Raw genomic sequence first — 17,708 nt, 5'->3', positions numbered from 1 at the left:
CTTCTCCCTAAAAATAGCTTTTGGATATTTTTCTTATTTATTAGTCACGCTTAGTATACTGAATGGTGGAAGTAAATATAAGACAATATGCTAGTGATGCCCCACATACTATTGACAGCATTTAGGCTAATGTTAGCAATTTGGCTCATTTTAAATTGTGCACTCATTTTAACATGCAGAATGGTATAAGTCCATGTTACTCAACATGCTTGTGATTCTCCATATGCTATTGACTACATTGCAGCTTCCTTTAGCATTGATGCTAATTTGTAGCATCAGAATGCTGGGTTCCAACCGATGGGCACACTTTGGCAGGGCCCGTTTAAATTTCTTCAGAAATTTTCTAGTTCAGACCCGTCGTTGTTCACCTTTGTGAGTCAACGGTCAGTAAGGTTTCTGACCTTTAAACTCCCCTATGGATACCACTTTTACCAAGTGTCTGGCTTACTGTTGAAACATGAACAACTGAGGCAAGTGAGACCTGCCATGTTTTTAAATGTTGTTCATGGTTTTCTTGTGACCTTCTCGTGAAGTTTCGTCAATTTGATCTTTGTCAGCCGGCCTCTCCTATGAAGGTTTACAACCTCCATAGGAAAACCTTCATGTTTTTCTCTTGTAAATTATGGCTGTCAATGTGGTTAACTGGAGACCTAAAGCAGTACAAACGACTCAGAACGCCAAAGCCTTGATTCTCAACCGTTGGCGTCGAATTTCTTTAGCGTCGGACAGAATGTGTTTTCCCTTTGAGATCTTTTGTCCTCCTTCATGTTGTTAGACAAGTTTCTGTTTCAGTGATTTATTGATTCCCCCAGTCATATGGTAATCAGACCTGTGTGTGACTATTGAAATTGATTATGGCTAATTATTCCCAGTGAATTCACAATCTAACAACGGGGGACAATTTTTTTTCACTTAGAGCCGTGTTGGTTCTGGGACTTGGCCGCATTGTCATAAAGCATCTCTAATTGTCATTGTTTTAACGATCTGTTAGATTTCTTTTTCTTTCTTTTACTAAGGCTTCACATTATATTGCTGAGTATTACAATCATGATATTGAAAATGATAAACCCATATTTTCCTTTTCAATTAACCATTTATTTACCAACAAGCAGGTGTGGGCGTTTATCGTATCGTTTATCATTTATCGTGATGAACTTATTATTTTGAATTTCAATTTAAAACTCACCGAAATTATCCATGTTGTCTGAGTTGCTATATTATTTTATCCACCTTGTTCAATGTGTGTATGAATACATTTGAAAATATGATTAAATGCAGTTACTATGTGCAGCTTAGTGAAATAAATCACACTTCTTTATGTGCCAAAGAATAGTGTGTTAGAAATGGGAGTGTTTTCCAAGAGCTGTATCAGTTTTTGTGGGGCTATGATTGCTGCTAAAGAGAAGTAATAAATATCTTTGTGACAATAGTACCACAAAATGTTGTTATTGCGATAAAACTTAGTCCATATTACCCACCCAAACTTACAACTGTGTGCTTGTGTGTTTTCAGTCGCTCCGGTGTTATTGAGAAGCTGGAGGCCTTGGAGCTGGAGAATCCCGAGAAAATGGAGGTGGAGGAGACGGAAAGGAGTCGAGTGAGACAGGGCCGCAGCGAGCGCAGACGGTTCTTCAGAGAGGTAACGGCAGATCCACCAGCAGGCCGAGGTTTACGATGTAAAGGGTTAAAGAGCTTCCTTCCAGGACTGCTTCTACTCTACTTCTCCTCTTTTCTTCTGCTTCCCATCTTTTCCATCGCTCATTGTTTTGCTTTCAGGTCAGAGGTCAGCAGCTAGCGCTGTATTTATTTCGAGTTTCCATTCTTCGTTGAGATCTCCCCCTGTGACTACGTTTCCCTTTTCCCATCCCGGACCTCTGTGCCGACTTAGAAAGCTGACTCAAGCAGCACGGAGATCCAGCACAGTAATGCTGATTGTCTTGGCCCCGGATCTCTGTTAGTCACGAACCAATGAAAGCGACACAAACAAACACAGATAAAGCTGTGTGGACTGCTGGCGTTGCTGACTAATGCACACAAGTAATTCTGAGTTCTCACAAGGATCCAGATGAGCTGACTTGGTTGTTTTTACTCCCACCATGCATCTGTGATTTTGTTTATGGTTTCTACGCACCTCTGAGGGCAGTGATTGTGACAGCAGTGATCAATATGTTCTGGAGGCGGGTCTTTAGCTCAGTGGGTGGAGCTTGTCCCTTCCACATGTGGATTGATTAATAGTATTAAGTCTAGAAATATTTAAGAAAACATTTGAGACTCATAACAGCAGCTGTGTTTCGATTACAGATGGAATTTCACAATCGTGGTGTTTCCATTAAATAAAATTATACGTGAATAAGTTTTATGCACATATGAGAAAATGATTAAAAAACATCCCAAGTCGCTTCCTGTGATCTTCTTTCTCATCTTTTCCACCAGTAGCAACATCCGCTTGCTGACTATGTGATGAGAAAAGTGTTTCCATACAGTTTTGCAAAATAAACCAAAAGGTTTTATATAACAGAGTTGTTTTTCGAAGTCGACGTGTTTTCAAAATGTCAACTTGCTCGATCGTATAGCGAATGGAAACTCAGCTGCTGTTTACTTGCCATTTAATTGTTGAATTACAGCGCCGTGAAACAAACCCTGTTATCTGTTTGCTGTTTAGGAGCAGAGGCAGGACAATGACGAAGGCCTGGACTTTCCCTCCAGCCTGCCCCCTCTGAGGAGAGCCAAGTCTTTGGATCGAAGGACCACGGAGTCCGTCATGACGGTGAGGATCCTGCTCAGCTCTGGAGTCTCATCTGGCTCTGTTGCGTCGTTTGCAGCTGTGTGAATTAGTCATTATTTAAACTTTCCCATAATATAAACAAGTTGACTCGCTGAAAGCTGGGACTCATGGGGGAAATTCACTTCCCTCGTTGTTTATTCGTTTTATTAGCCCTATTTATAGGTATGTTTTAGGTAATGTCTGTCTTATGTGGCTGGACCACAATTAAACACTGGTGTTTGTTTGTTGTGTATGTAGGTGGCCTCAATATAATCCCAGTCAAAACATTTTTAAATAATTCCTGATGAGACCTAACTACATTACATGTTGTTGTGCTGACCAGCTGATGCCTTTTACTTGTTTTCTTTGAGGTTTGACCTAAAAAAAAAAAAAAAGTTGACAATTATATTTAATTTATTTAAGTAACTTTTAAATTTTTGACTAATTCATTAGCTTATGTTGTTTTTCTTAATGTCCTGCATCATAAAGTTGAGAGAGAGTCTTAAAAACTCTTGAATTTGACGCTACTGAAACTACATTTGCATTAAGAGAGACTGTATTGGCTGCTGCAGCTGCTAATCGTACAATTAACTGCAACTGAATTGAAATGTACAACGAGTCGAATTATCAACGATTTACATCAAAATTTACATCAAAACAGAAATTAAACATGCTAGCGTTAACCTAGCATGTTAGCGCTCCCTATTGAAAAGTTGTCCACAGTAGCAACATGTGATTGTTTTGAAGGCCGTATGTTGTTGGTGTTGAAACAAGTTTTCAAGCTGTTCCTGTCAGAAAGTGATGGCAGCTTTTTAAGTGAGTTATCCTGGATTAGAGGAGCATATTGAGGTTGATCTGCAGAAACTTTCAGGAAAAACGCACAGAAAAGAAAGCAATTAAAAAAAAAATTAAAATGTACGTCTGAAATCTAAAAATGCTTATAACCGCCTATTTTAATAGTTCAAACACCAAAAATGCCTCAATATGTGCTAATACGCTCAGTGGAAGCTTGCTGCCATGGTTTTCCTCACCTCTGCTCTTTAGGTCACAGCCAATCAGCATCAAGGAAAATTGAATGTAACTCCTGGATTGGCTGCTTTGCAAAACCTTTTTCTAGTAGCATTGTGGTGTCACAAGCTGTGTTTTGCTGTGAATATTTTTGATAAGCTCCATGAAAAAAATCTACAAATAGGGCAAATTCTCTGCAAATGATTTAGAGTTAACCTTCCACAGCAGATTCTGTGAAAAGGCTCAGATCCACTGGTCTAATACTGGTTGAACATATGACAGTATTTTATTGTACGGTACTTTAAAGTTACGCTTTAGGGCAGAGAATTGAGTCAGTCGATGTTCTTTAGTGACTTTGATTGATATTAGGGACAAAACCCTCGATAGCGACGTCTCGGTTGACCCGACCTCACCTTTGGCTATTTATGTAAATAGCCCAAAACTGAAATAACCTGATCTTCTGGTTTCTCTCTTGCTTCTGGGTTGATTCCCATCTCCTCCTGAAAAGATTTCCAGTTCTCGAGCTTGTTTGCAGTACATCAGTCTGCTGCCCGCTACTGTTGTTCTACTGAAAGAAGCTTCAAAGTCCTGCAAGGCCATGAGCGATTTTTTATTTATTTATTTATTTTTTTATGCAACACATTCTTTTTTAGCACATTACATTGTTGATGGTTGGAAACCGCTCGTTCCCGAGCGTTTCTTGCAGCATACAGATTTTATTTTCCATTTAATGCCTAGTGACTAATAAATGAGCAGGTTTGGATTTGCTCTGATTAAGAACCGCAAGCAGGACTCTGGTTCCCGTACGTCTGCGCTCTGTCCGAGACAAAGCCTCCCCTGTTCTGCTGTGTCCTGCTAAGCTGCAGGATCCAGGGTCAGCAGCAGTGCCAGGGCCTCAGCAGAGCGGAGAGAGAGGTCGCTGGGTTGTTGTTGTTTGGGCTGAGAGGCCAGAACTGGTTAGGAAACGAGAATCAAACCTTGAGAAATATCTCGGCGGGTATTAACCTCTGGTTTCTTTTTACCCAGGAAGTGTAAAGTTTAGGTAACTGAGTCATTTCTGACATTCCCCCCACCCGCTAACCTGTGTGTGTCGGTACCAGGGTGGGGTTGTTGTTGGCCACGCCTCCCCTCTGCAGGGCGCAGCGCCACCCATTCTGTACCCTCTCCTTCTGTCCAGGTTACACCGCTCTTTATAATCCATGTGTGGCGGTTTTCAAAGATGCATGCGACCGTTTCACTCCGCTGCCTGTGTTTGTGAGGGAAAAAAAAAAAGACAATATCACATCTTGGCACTGCTTCCTGTGGTCACCAGTTAAATGGATGTGTGTGTTGTTGTTCCCACGGTTTGGACTCGCAGCGCACCACTGCAGGCCCGAGCACTGAGCCACACTCATGGCGGAAGCTGTCCCTGTTCAGTGGGCGACAATTCAGCAACCTGGGCAGCGAAGCTGTCCGTCCCACTGATGGGGGCTCAGCTTCCCCACACAGCTTACCGACTGGGAGAGTGTTGTGTGTCATTTATGGTGCTTTGTAAAAGTATTCACACCCCTTTATCTTTTTTTTTTTTTTAATGTCATGTTGAAGCCACGAGTTTCTGTATTTTGTTTCGAGTCTAAAGACTGAGAAATAAAACTTTAGAGCCTCAAATGTTGCTTGACGCTTTGGAAAAGAGAAGCTACATTTCTGCTATAGGAATTTTGTTTATTTCAGTTTTTAGCTTTTGAAATGAAGAAAAATGTGAAACTTTGCAAAGACGGGTCAAATTTTCTTCTGTTGGATGTTGGTATTTGTGGAAAATATTTTAAAAAATCAGTTTTTAAAATCTAAAGACAAAAAAATAGATCTTTTGTGAAAATTCAATGGAATTACTCTGACAAAAGAAGAAGTAGTACTGAAAACCTCCGTTTGTTTTTATCTGTATTTAATAACATTAGTCGGTAAATGTTGGTAATTTACCAACTAAGTTGGTAAATTTACCAATTGGTAAGTTACCAACTGATTTACCAATTCCACTAATTTATTGTAGAATTGTAGAAGGTCCAGTTGTTCTTAATTGGACTTTCTACAATTAAGAACAATTGTAGAAGGTCCAAAGAGCCACTTCCGTCTTCGTAGCCACAGATTGCCGTTGACTGAAATAGATTCTGAGCTGCTTTTTGATGCTCTATCATATAAAATACATATATTTTTGTGGTTGTACTTTGACAAAACGTAAAAGTTTAAGGGGTGTGAATACCTTAGTGAAGAACTGTGTCATTTCAATCAATTTTAGAGGGTAAGTAGCAATAAATTAATGCTTTAGCGCTGTCCTTCAGATTGCCCTGGTCAGATCGAATGTTCTTTGTTGCTCATTTGTTTTTCTCTGTGCTGCTTGTTTCCTTGTTTAGCCGGATTTGCTTAACTTCAAGAAAGGCTGGATGGTGAAGTTGGATGAGCAAGGCCAGGTACTGAAAGTCACCAATGAATAACAAAATGAAATTTTTTTAAAAATCTGTGGGAAATCAGCGTTTTAGGCTCATAGAAAGCAAAATGAGTCCAAACGGGATCCAAACTAAAGCGCTCCAGTGTCCGTGGCTTTCTGTGGCCTTCACAGAGCTGCAGCCTCGCTTTCATCTTCCACCTTCAATGGACTTAAAAGACGAGGGTGGAGCGCGGCGGCTTTAAATGATTCGCTACATGATGTAAAGAGAAGCAAACTGCTGCCGCCGCCATGTAGAGCAGGTTTTGACTGCTGGGGTTTTCCAGGATTTTATATGAATGACCTTTTTTTAAATTGTGTCTGTGGACTTTGTGGCAAAACATTTCTATTTTCTTTAATTTAGTGGAAGAAATACTGGTTCGTCTTGACGGATCACAGCCTGAGATACTATAAAGACTCGATTGCAGAGGAGGTGAGCTCGTTTGATTCATGCTGTCACTACTTTCTTATTTGTTATGCTCTCTTTTTGTAATATTGGTCTGTAAATCTTTTTATTTTCTCCTGTCAGGCCTCTGACTTGGACGGTGAAATTGACCTGTCCACCTGTTACAATGTAACTGAATACCAGGCTCAGCGCAACTACGGCTTTCAAATTCATGTAAGACGCTTTGAAAGCTTTTGTTCTCCTGTGATATCCACTGCTAAAGATATCTGAAGTTTTTACAAATGTTACATCACAGACCACTAAGCTGGATGAAGCAGATTTGTTGAGCAAACTACCTGAATGTTTGTGGATTTCTGCTGATCCTGTGGTGATCCGTGTTCAGACCCAGGAAGGAGTTCACACTCTGTCAGCCATGACGGCAGGCATACGCAGGAACTGGATCCAGGCAGTCATGAAGAACGTGAGACCTTCCACCGCCCCGGATGTGGCCAGGTCAGTACCAGCTGGGCCAGTTTGGGTGTATTTCTGAGTAAAGGTTCTGTTTGGCTGAACAAAATCAGCTGAACAGCAAAAACCTGGTGCTCAAAGTTGTGGGAAATGTCTAGTTTCCATGGAGACACATCAGGTGTTCATTTGTAAAGTTGCTGTATTTTCTCCTTTTTGACCTCTGTCTGTGATTCATTATGTTTCATTCTACAATGTTGGAAATGTTATTCTAAGGGTGTTCATTGTTGAAGAGAAACATGCAGATGTAAGGGCCAGAAAATGTTTTGAGCTCCTGATTATAACACACTGAAGATGGAATCCAGCTTTGAAAGTTAGCAGCCTCAGTTTTGTATCAAATATGGCTGACATGTCTGTACAATGAAGTAAATGCTGCAGATATAAACTCTTTATTAGACGGTTTGTATTCCATTATATAGTGTTGTTGGTGTCTATATTATCGTAGCTAGCTGCAACAATTAACAAGAGTCGCTGGTCGGCCGACTCTCAACCACAATTATGAAATGTCTTCATTGTCAGATCTGAGATCAAACTTCCGAAACCAATCAAACGCAGAGAAATCGAGGTCAAATAAAACCAGCATTAGTGGTGGGCAGCCTTAAAGCACTAATCATGAACATTAGTTTTGTTAAAGCTAAAAAACTACCACGGTTTTTAGTGAAAGCTAATGCAGAAGCGCTAAATTCAACCATGTTGATACCCACCATGACGTGTTACAACATGTCATATCGCCCTCTACAGGGTCATATTTGTTATTGCATGCCTTCCTGTATGGTTGCACTTCAGGAAGTGATTAAGAACAGACATTTAACTCATGGTTTCAGTTTTATAGTCATTGAGTTTTGCTAACTCTGTTGCTAATTTAGACTAATTGCAGACGGTAGGGCTTTGGTCAGACTGGACATGAGAAGATGATGTAGAACTACAGCGATGCATTCTGAGTACAAAATAAACGTCATTTGCTGCATTCATAACGGGTGGAGAACAGGAAGAGAGGACTGCAGCGTAAACAGTCTTCACCCACTTCAAAATAAGAGCATTAATATAAACATCTATCTACTTGAATAGTCCATGACCAAAATTTTACAAACAAAGTAAATTGGTGCTCCAGAAATTTTTCCAGAAAAATGTATTTAGGTGAAGCTATGTGTGGTAAATGTTAGCAAAAGTGCTAAGCGAAAAATTAGCTTCGTAGTTAGCGGATTTGTTGGAGTGTACCCACCTCTGGCCAAAGATTTAGAAGAGCTTGAAATCTAAAAGTCGATACTGGGTAGAAATAATGCTGCTTAGACCTGCACTCACTATGTAACAGGAAACAGGAAGTCCTCGCCATATCTGTTTAGCTTTAGTTTGAGTTGGTCTTCTGCGTTCGTACCAGAGGTGTTGGCCTGAATCCAAGTTAGCACAGTGGGGTTAACGTTTAATTTTCCTGCTTCTCAGCTCAACAGAAGATCACGGCTCCTTCTCGGCATTGGAGGGTCTCGTCAGACCAGACGTAGCTCAGGACTCGCCCTCCTCTGAGGCGTCCTCAGTGGAGAGGGAATCTGCTCCGGGAGCCATCAAAAGCCGAGCACGAGAGCGGAGGCGAGAGGGCCGCTCGAAGACATTCGACTGGGCAGAGTTCAGGCCCATCGCGCAGGCGCTGGCTCAGCAGCGGGCGCAGGAGGCCGAGAGCCTCCAGGCCGACCCGGATCGCAGCAGGCGGAGGGAGGAGAGGAGGAAGAGATACGAGTGCGCCGCCGGCCCCGAGCACGCGCTTGCCACTGACGGAGGGAGGATAGACTGCGAGGGCGGGGACGGAGTCATGCACACGGACGCGGTCAGTGCCACGTGTTTGGAGAAGCAGCAGCGCGTGGAGGAGGTGATCGAGGAGCACTGGCGACAGGTGGAGAAGACGCCCATCCGGGAGGAGCGGAGGGTCCCGCTGCCCACCTCGGCGCAATCCGGGGAGACCACAGAGCTGGAGAAACTACTGGACAGTTACAAGCAGGGGGTACGTTTACCTGGATTAGCTTTGTTGTCATGGCTACATCGGCTGCAGAATCAACCAGACAGATTAGTTTGGTTTCATCCGTTTCTTACAGGTGTGGCCCTCTGAGGCCTTTGGCAATGTAAAAGTATGTTTTACATTTTGTCACATTGCAGCTTAAAACTTTAATGCATTTAATACTTTTCATGTGATAAAGCAACACATTGTTCATAAGCATGAAGGGAAAAATTTGTAATCTTCAAACTTTTTAAACAAATGAAATTCTGAAAAATGTAGCTTGCATTAGTTTTCCATCAACTTTACATAAAGAATAAAATTTACTGTTAGCATCCACCTTCAAAAGGCACCAAATTAGCAGATAGAGATCATCTTTGTGTAATTTAGTGCCATAAACTGTTCTCTGAAGGAAAGTTTAACAATAGAGTTAAATTTAAGCATCTCGCAGAGCTTTGTTCAATCCATCATCTGGAAACTGAGTACAGAACGACTCCAAACCCTCCAAGACAGGATTGTCCACCTGAAATGAATGTTAGAAAATTTCAGTCTAAAGCTGGCAGAAACATGCAAATAAATGGCACGGTTTTCCTATTTTTATTTGTGAATAAACTGAAAACTATTAATCATTTTCTTCCTTTTAACAATTATGTTGCATTGTGTTGATCTACTATGCAACACAATGCATTGTAGTTTAAAGTTTCCGTTTGCAAAATGTGTAAGAAAAGCTTAATATTTATTGTCTTTATGAAAACTTTTTAGCAACCATCTCCCTTTGAGTTTTTGGTTTCTTGAGCATCAAAAATGGGCACCAATGGAGAACTAAGATAACTTTCCAATTATTTTTGCACATTTTAAAAGAGCTTAAATGTCTTGGCTAAGGTCAAACAGAGGCTATGGTGTGCAAGGTAAACACTGGATGACAAACCAAGTCTTCTGGTTTTGACTGTTTTGATTACACTCTGTAGGAGCAGCTTTGTCTGACACGCTTCCACCTCCTTCATTTAAAGGCTTCAGCCATCTAAGAACATGGACAAAGTAGTAAAGCTGTAAACAAGTCTGAAGCTCAGCCTCGGTTATGACAAAAACAGAGGAAAGTCGGGGTGTGGCCGTGCATTGTGTGGTTTTATAGCCGATTTTAAAATAGATTAAAGTTGGTATACCACCCAGTCCTGTTAGGTCATTGTGTAATTTCCACAACAAAAGAAGAGCTGAGAATGTGCGACTGATGTCTAGCTAATCTGGTGACAAACCGAATAACCAGTGCATATGTGTTTTACTCTCTCCTGCTGGTGCAGATAGAGAACCTGAAGGCCCAGTTGGAGAGCTGTCACCAGCAGCTACTTGACTCAAACAAGCACAAGCAGGAGCTGGAGCTCCAGCTGAGAATCGCTCTGGAGCGAGAGCAGGACATCCGCTCCGGTTACATCTCCCCGGTGAGTTAGCGGCGCTGCACTACGCGGCTTCATCGCATTCAGTCAGCTCTGCCGCAGCAGCAGGTTCAAGAGTTCAGTAGCTTCCACTTCATATTGTAACATCCTTTGCATGTCGTGTTAATGTAATAAAACCAAACAAACTGACATCAAAACAGCAGATTCTCCTGGTATGAGGCCTTGCATGAGTTCATTGCATGTGTCAAACAGTAAAATAATGTTTCTACGCCGGCTTTCTACTAGTTAATTACCTGCTCTCTGCGTTCTGTCTGTCCTGGTTTTTTGAACTCATTCTACTCGTTTCAGAAATGCATCGAGTTTGGCGCAAAAGACCGTAGCGTGCTAGCTGCTAATGTGACTTGCAGAGGATTATTTCACTCTAATGTGAAGCACAGGGACAATGAATTTTCCTGAATTGCTTTCACAGGTTTAGGATTTGTACACGTAGGTGTGAAAAACCAGCAGCTTTTAAGTTTGCTTATAGAGGCAAAAACTACCAACAAATTTGTGAATTTGAGTCCTTGTCTCCATAGCCTCGTGTATTGGAAGTTAGCACAATTATCCCTGATATGGTGACTAAAACAGTAGTCTCCATCTGTATTTTCAGCAGATCTTAAACTTTAACCTTTAAAAATGCTGCCATTGTTTCCAAATCTGACATGTTTCAACACCGACGGAAGTTTAACAGACAGATATTTAATGAGGAGCGGCAAAAGCAAATGAGGTGGATTAGCAGCAACTAATCCACCTCATGATGATGTCATCCAGACACGCTACTGTAAGGCATTGTCACTCTGGATATTGAGCTGTTAGCATGTCATGACATGGGGTCATTACAGGGCAGCATTGTCTTCAGTCGGAGACCTACTTAGAGTTGTTGAAAAACTGACAGACACCGGAGATCCGTCCTCCCAACAGCATCGTCATCCTCCACTGTTTGAAGATACTTGGATGATATGAGTTATGACAACATTTAATTTCCCTTTGGGATAAATGTGAAGTATTTTTTAATTTAAGGCCTGCGTTCAGCCTTCCTGCTAAACTTGGTTCCAGTCAACTCACTTCTTTGCCAATTCGATAAGACATTCCTAAAGCGGCTACAAATTACTACATGACGCAACACAAAAAGTCAGGAAACAAGAAGAACGTCCAAAGTGAGAAACGGTGAAGATGCAAAATGAGTGATCTAAAGTAGGAACCTCAGTTTGAAGCTGCTGATCCCTTTTTATAGAAGGCAGTTTCCTTTTTCTGTGCTTCCTTTGGTTTCATTTATAAGGCTTGTTCCATCAGCATGACCTTCCTCGCCTAAGTGTGTTGTGGAAGTGGAAGCTGTTGGCAGGTAGATGGTTACGCAGTCTAGTGGAAAATCAGATAATTCCAGTCACCAGCCAAAATATCACTGCATCTCAATTTGAAAACTGCAACAAAAACCCTCAAAATGAGTACTAAGAGAAAATGTTGCCCTTTGTTTTAAGTATACAAGCCTTCCTCCCTTTTATTACTTCTGACAATTGTTTCTCGATTTTGTCCCGATAAAGTGGTGACCGCACATGTATAGTCACATAAACTTCAGCGCTTTTTTTTTTTTTTAATTTGACCTTTTCTCTTTTCACCATCTGCATTTCAGATATATTTGTTTAAAATGCTAATGTGTACTTATGAGTTGTACTTAGAGTGAAATATCCTTTGTAAAGATCATTGACATGTTGATTCAGACTGAAAATAACGTTTTGTATTCTAATACTTGGCATGGATGCCAGATTCATATCTTCCATTAATTTCTGCATATATCATCTTTCTGTTAACATTTTTTCTGTTGAGCTACATTAATACGTTGAGATAAATGTGTCATGTTGGATTTCTGTTTGTTGATGTCTAGATGATATTGGACTGTTTTTAATGATTCTACCATATTTAAGACTGAAGCCCCAATGCCATCTTTGTGTTATTTTTGTGTTTGTAATCTATTGTAAAATACACCAGAAGAATGAACATTTAGCTGGAGGATCCAATTTGCTGTCTTATCAGAAAAGAATTGCACCGGTTCTAGGAATATACCTGAAAAGGACCTTGTATGCCTTCTGCTCTTGGAACTAATACTGCATTACTTACAACATGAAGTAACAAATAACCATTTAACATGCATGCTTTGTTTTGATTAACTAACTGCAGACATTTGTTTTCCTTCCATTTCGCATTTTGTTTGTACAATTAATTTGAAAGAAAATTTGAATTAGAATGGAATTCCTTTTTATTTGGTATGAATATGTGGAAATGGGAATATAACATTTGTTTTTAAAGTGACAGCAAAATGATTGGTAGATATAACGCTGACAATTATTAGCAAGCTTTTTGTCTCCCCTGCTGTGTGTTAACCGACTGTCTGGTCCCCTTTTCCAAGCTGGAGCACCCTTTGGGTCTGGAGGCTGATGTGACGCCCCAGACGAAGAGGCCCGAACCGGTTAGTTCCCAAGCACAGAGTTTAACAAAGAAGTACCAGGAGACCAAAGAGCTCCTGAAGCTGCAAGAGCTGAAAAAGCGCAACATGCAGGCACAGCTTGGCCTTTCGCTTTCTCACTCCTCCATCAAGGAGCCTAACCTTTCTGATCAAACGCCACCGATGCCGGAAGGCGCTGCCACTGAACTCATCCAAAAACGAGTTAGTTTCTTGCTCGAGGACAGTTCAGATGCGATTCAGGAACTCGAAGATCTCCTGACCGAGGAACCTCTGACTCTGAAGGAGCTCGGAAGAGTGTTGAAACTCCACAGCATTGCTCAAAGTACCGGAGGAAAACACAAACTTCAGAAGCTCCTGGAGGCTTGGCAGTGCCAGCAGGAGATTGAAAACGAAACTTTTAAGAAGAGTTTGGCCAGAGCAGGAGAGAGCATACGAGAATACGAAGAGCGTCTTCTAACCATGGAGGATATGATGGGGAAAGTTCAGAAGCACAATTTTGAAAACCTCAAAGGCCCCTACAGTTCTTTGTCCAAACTGGACCACCATTCAGAGACGAGTGATGTGACAATTGCTTCACTCTCTCAGAGGGTCGAACTTCTAACAGGAGAAAACGGCGCCTTAAAACAACGATGTCAAGAGATAGTAAACCAGCTAACTGAAGCCGATAGAGAAATAGACCGACTAAAAGCTGAGCTTGTTAGCCAGCAGGGCGGAAAACAACACCATCTAGTCGTAGAGGAGCTGAAAAGACTGAAGGCCGAACTGGCTGAAAATCAAGCTAACGCTATAGACCGCGAGTATTACGAGAGAGAGCTTAACGAGAAGTCTTTGAGGCTCCATGAAGCGTTAGTTACGTTGGAGGAACTAGGCAACACCCTTAAAGACACGGAGAAGAAGCTCCAGCTGAAAGAGGCCACACTAAGAGGTCTGGGCTTCCAGGCAGACTACGAGGATGAGGAATTACACCCAGAAGAGGAACATCTCAGAGACCTACTTGAATCTTCTCAAGCTAAGGTGCTTGAGGCCGAGAGAAGTCTCCGAAATACAGAGCAGCGCTGTATAGAGTTGGAAGCCCGAAACAATGAACTAGTTGCACTAAATCAGGAAATTGAGCAAGCTGGCAGAGAGAAGCTAGAAGTAGCAGAAAATGAGGCGAGGATGCTGCGAGAGAGATTAGAAACGATGCGTAGAGATGGAGAGAATGTTGGTGAGGGTGAAAATGTAGAAGACAAACAGGTTGATGATGGACTATTCAAGCAAGTGATAACCGAGTTGAAGATGAGGTCTGAGGCATTAGATAAAGTCGTAGAGATGTTAGCAAAGGTAGATACTGATGTAGAAAAGATGCTTGGTCTTTTAAGAAGCACTTTATTTGGTTCTTGTAAGGAAGAACCTCTTTGCATTGGTGGAAAGGAGATGAGGTCAGTGCTGGAGTGGGAGTTCTGGAGCCAAGTGTTGAGCAGTACCAAGTTAGAACCTGAAGAAGGCAAACAGATTAGTGAGTCTGAGCTGCTCCAGCAGATAAAGGCAGAGAAAAGCCTTCAGCTGCTGGGGAAGGCAGAGACTGAAATGCCAATGGATTTCACAAAAATGTACAGCTGGCTTAATGATGAAACATACGCTGTGATTCTTAGACAGTTAATAGAAACTTTGGAGGGAAGATCCCATGATTTGAAGCAGATTGCTTCCAGTCTGGAACAGAACAAAGACCAGAAACTTCTCTCTTTTGGTCTAACAAGCTTTGGTCTTGGACAGACACAGTCTTCTAGGTATCTTTTAGATTCTCTCAAGGAAGCTTGCCTGTCGTATTTGATTGTTAGGCTTAAAGTACAGCATGAAATAGAGAGTCAACAGAATCAGACTGTAGTGCAGACGGGGAGCTTGAATTGTCCAAATTGCCCTAAGCTGAAAGAAACTGCTAGTGACCTCCAGTCCAAACTGGAAGATCTTCAGAATCAGCTTTCTCTGGCCTCTCTGAAACTTTCAGAAGCACCACAAACTTTGATCCAGATTGAAGGAGAGCCCATAGATTCTGTGGATAAAGCCATTGAACTTCAGGACTTGGTGGCGAGGCACAGGAAGGAGTTACGAGATATCAAAAACAACTACGAGAAGGAGCTGGAAAAACTAAGGCAGGAAGTAAAAAAAGCCAATGAAACGATCCGCCTTCATTCAGAGGAAAATATTAAAGAGATGGACTCATTGACGAACTTCATGGAGAACCTGAAAAATAAGCATGAGGATGAAAAGAGGAGACTCCTTGAGAGGTTTGAGCGGGAAATGGAAGAGCTGAGGAGCATGCTGAGCCCAGCGAGCCGAGAGAAGAACGAAACTGATGAGCACGCACCGTCGCAGGAAGCCTCGGCCCAAACGTCAACCCTGCGGGAACGCATCCAGGAGCTGATGAGCCAAGTTTCAGTCATGGCCGAAGAGATGAGGCGACGGGATGAGCAGGGTGACACAAACACCCTGCGGCTGAAATACGAGAGAGACCTGGAAAACCTTAAGGTGGAAGCGCTCCTTGTCCTTGCCGTCCTACCGTCTGTGATGCCTTGTTTTCCTTTGTGGCATTCCCAGATCCCATTCCTTCCCCAACCTAACTCCCTTCCCTAACCCCGATCACTGTTCTTTGGCTTTGTGCCGTAAACCACGTTTCCTCTGTGTTGCATGAAAACTAACCTCCCGTAGGGTTCATGTGACTATTCCTTCAGCTTTAGCTGTAGAGCTACCAGTAGCTGATAAACTCTAGCAACCAAAGAAAAGTTACGCACATGAGCCCACATTTATCTTTTTGCATGAGTTTTATTATTCATGTTTCCACAATCCAAAGTTACTCTTTTAAACTTACAAAGTTGCAAACAGCTTAAAAATTGCTTCTTCTTTTTCTTAGATGAATATTGGCTATAATGAAATATGTGTGTTCAGTTGTTGAATCCCTCTGCTTTTCCATACTAACAATTTAACTTGATGTGCCGCTTTTGCTCAGTGACGAAGATGCTGTTTTCAAGTATTTGACAAAGTAATCTTAACTCGGTCTACTTGCTAGCTCTTTCTGGAACTCTGGTGCATTCAGAGCTGTTTATAGATGGTATTCAGCTCATTTCTCATTATTTTGTCCAATTTATGTTCAGTGTTTTTATAGGACTGTTTTCTCCCTTGATAAAAAAAAATGAATTGGTCTAAATATTAGAAACCATTTGCCATTGGAGCCATGGAGACAGCTAGAAAGTTGACTGATTATTTTGCCAATCAACTTGAGAATTTCATTTGACTCTAAAGTCGGAACTTGGTCACACCCAATCTGCTGTGTTGAGATTGCAAGTCAGAGACAAGCTCAGTTCTTCTGCTTATTGATAAGTTTGGGTTACTGTAAGCAGCACGAGCCACTAAGAATGGCTCATTCAGAAGTACATTTCTATGTATACTACAGATTTATAGAGATATACTCTCTCAAAAGTGCAAGTAGTGCACTGTCTGACAACTGTTTATTGGGGTTATTTTCAAGCTTATCTGGCGGCCAAACAGATTTTAAGGTCAGGATTAATTAGTGAATGCTTCACTCTCTAAGTTGGACTTTTGGGAGCGCTCAATTTCATTTTTATCAACTTGGAAGTTCCGACTTCTGCGTACAAATGGAAGGTGCCAGTGCTTTTTATGTTACATTAGAAGGTCACTGTACCCTGTTACTTACTTTTTGGAAATTACTTTTCAATTATTATGTAAAACTGATATGTTGTTTTTAATAAGGGTTGCACATGGAGCAAAAATTTACTTAAGGCACTTTTTACTCCAAAGACAGCATTTCCCAACATGTCTCTTGCTCCAACCTTCACAATCCATTTCACAACAGAAAGTCTAGACCTCTCTGTCTGACTAGAACGTCAGAGGATCACTGATTTATTTTAATAGCCTCACTCACATACATAAGTTTCCCAGCTTTTTCTTTTTTCCACTAAAATCGAAGCAGAGGACTGGGTGGTTCACAGTAGTAACTGCTCATCTATGGTCTTTGTTTGCATTTCATAACAGAAACACCATTCAAATCCCTATTGGCTATTGAGGATGTGCTGAACTTGGTGAAACATTATTGTAACTAGCCTAAAGCTCTCTTCGCTTGCACTTTTCTTTTTAAATTTCAACGAATAAATGTACAGGGAAAAAATAAAACATGGACAGTTGAAAACAGGGTATAAACAAATAAGGCAATCATAGAACATGTAAATTATGTTGTCAAAATTAAATTGGTGCTCGAGGGTTGTAGTCTTTCAAGGGCAGATGCAATTTGAATCAAAGTTAGCACTTTAGCATTAGCTTCCACCAAATACCACAAGCTAGTGCTTTAGTGTCAGCAGAGCTAATGTTTATGATTAGTGCTTTAGGGTTAGCACTGCTAACTTTTTAGTTAGCAACAACCACCACTGTCTGTGGAAAACGATACCGCAAAAAGCATGCAGACAATTTTTTTAAAGTAATTTGAAACTAGAAAAACGGATTTACTAAATAAACTAGTAAATCCATCTCCTTTCCTACTTTAGCTTAGAAAACTTGCAAAGCAGATAATTTGGAAAGAATTTTAGTGTTTCACTTGAAATAGTAATAACTTTGCTCATACCAAAATACGGTACTTGATTTTAAAAAAATATTAAGTTTAAAACCCCTTTAAGGTAGGAAATGATGTGCAGCTGAACAGCAG

At 41.2% G+C, this 17,708-nt stretch overlaps 1 protein-coding gene across 4 annotated transcripts in view; it reads left to right on the top strand.

The window, feature by feature from the left end:
• LOC103144358 (myosin phosphatase Rho-interacting protein-like) overlaps positions 1-17,708 on the top strand; it is a 43,911-nt gene that overhangs the window by 18,421 nt on the left and 7,782 nt on the right. For 2 of the 4 annotated variants that reach the window (XM_007561307.2, XM_007561315.2), the window contains exons 7-15: positions 1,513-1,639; positions 2,663-2,767; positions 6,160-6,216; positions 6,595-6,663; positions 6,760-6,849; positions 7,019-7,128; positions 8,581-9,133; positions 10,423-10,560; positions 12,959-15,523. In XM_007561307.2, the coding sequence (XP_007561369.1) occupies positions 1,513-1,639; positions 2,663-2,767; positions 6,160-6,216; positions 6,595-6,663; positions 6,760-6,849; positions 7,019-7,128; positions 8,581-9,133; positions 10,423-10,560; positions 12,959-15,523 (3,814 nt within the window). The remainder of the gene's footprint in view (positions 1-1,512; positions 1,640-2,662; positions 2,768-6,159; positions 6,217-6,594; positions 6,664-6,759; positions 6,850-7,018; positions 7,129-8,580; positions 9,134-10,422; positions 10,561-12,958; positions 15,524-17,708) is intronic. The other 2 variants (XM_007561323.2, XM_007561332.2) reach the window with 2 other exon arrangements.

The sequence above is a fragment of the Poecilia formosa genome, unplaced genomic scaffold (genome assembly GCF_000485575.1).
Source record: "Poecilia formosa unplaced genomic scaffold, Poecilia_formosa-5.1.2 Scaffold4, whole genome shotgun sequence".
Classification (NCBI taxonomy): domain Eukaryota; kingdom Metazoa; phylum Chordata; class Actinopteri; order Cyprinodontiformes; family Poeciliidae; genus Poecilia; species Poecilia formosa.
The sequence above is the reverse complement of the archived record's forward strand: the minus strand, read 5'-3'. Positions and strand labels throughout refer to the sequence as shown.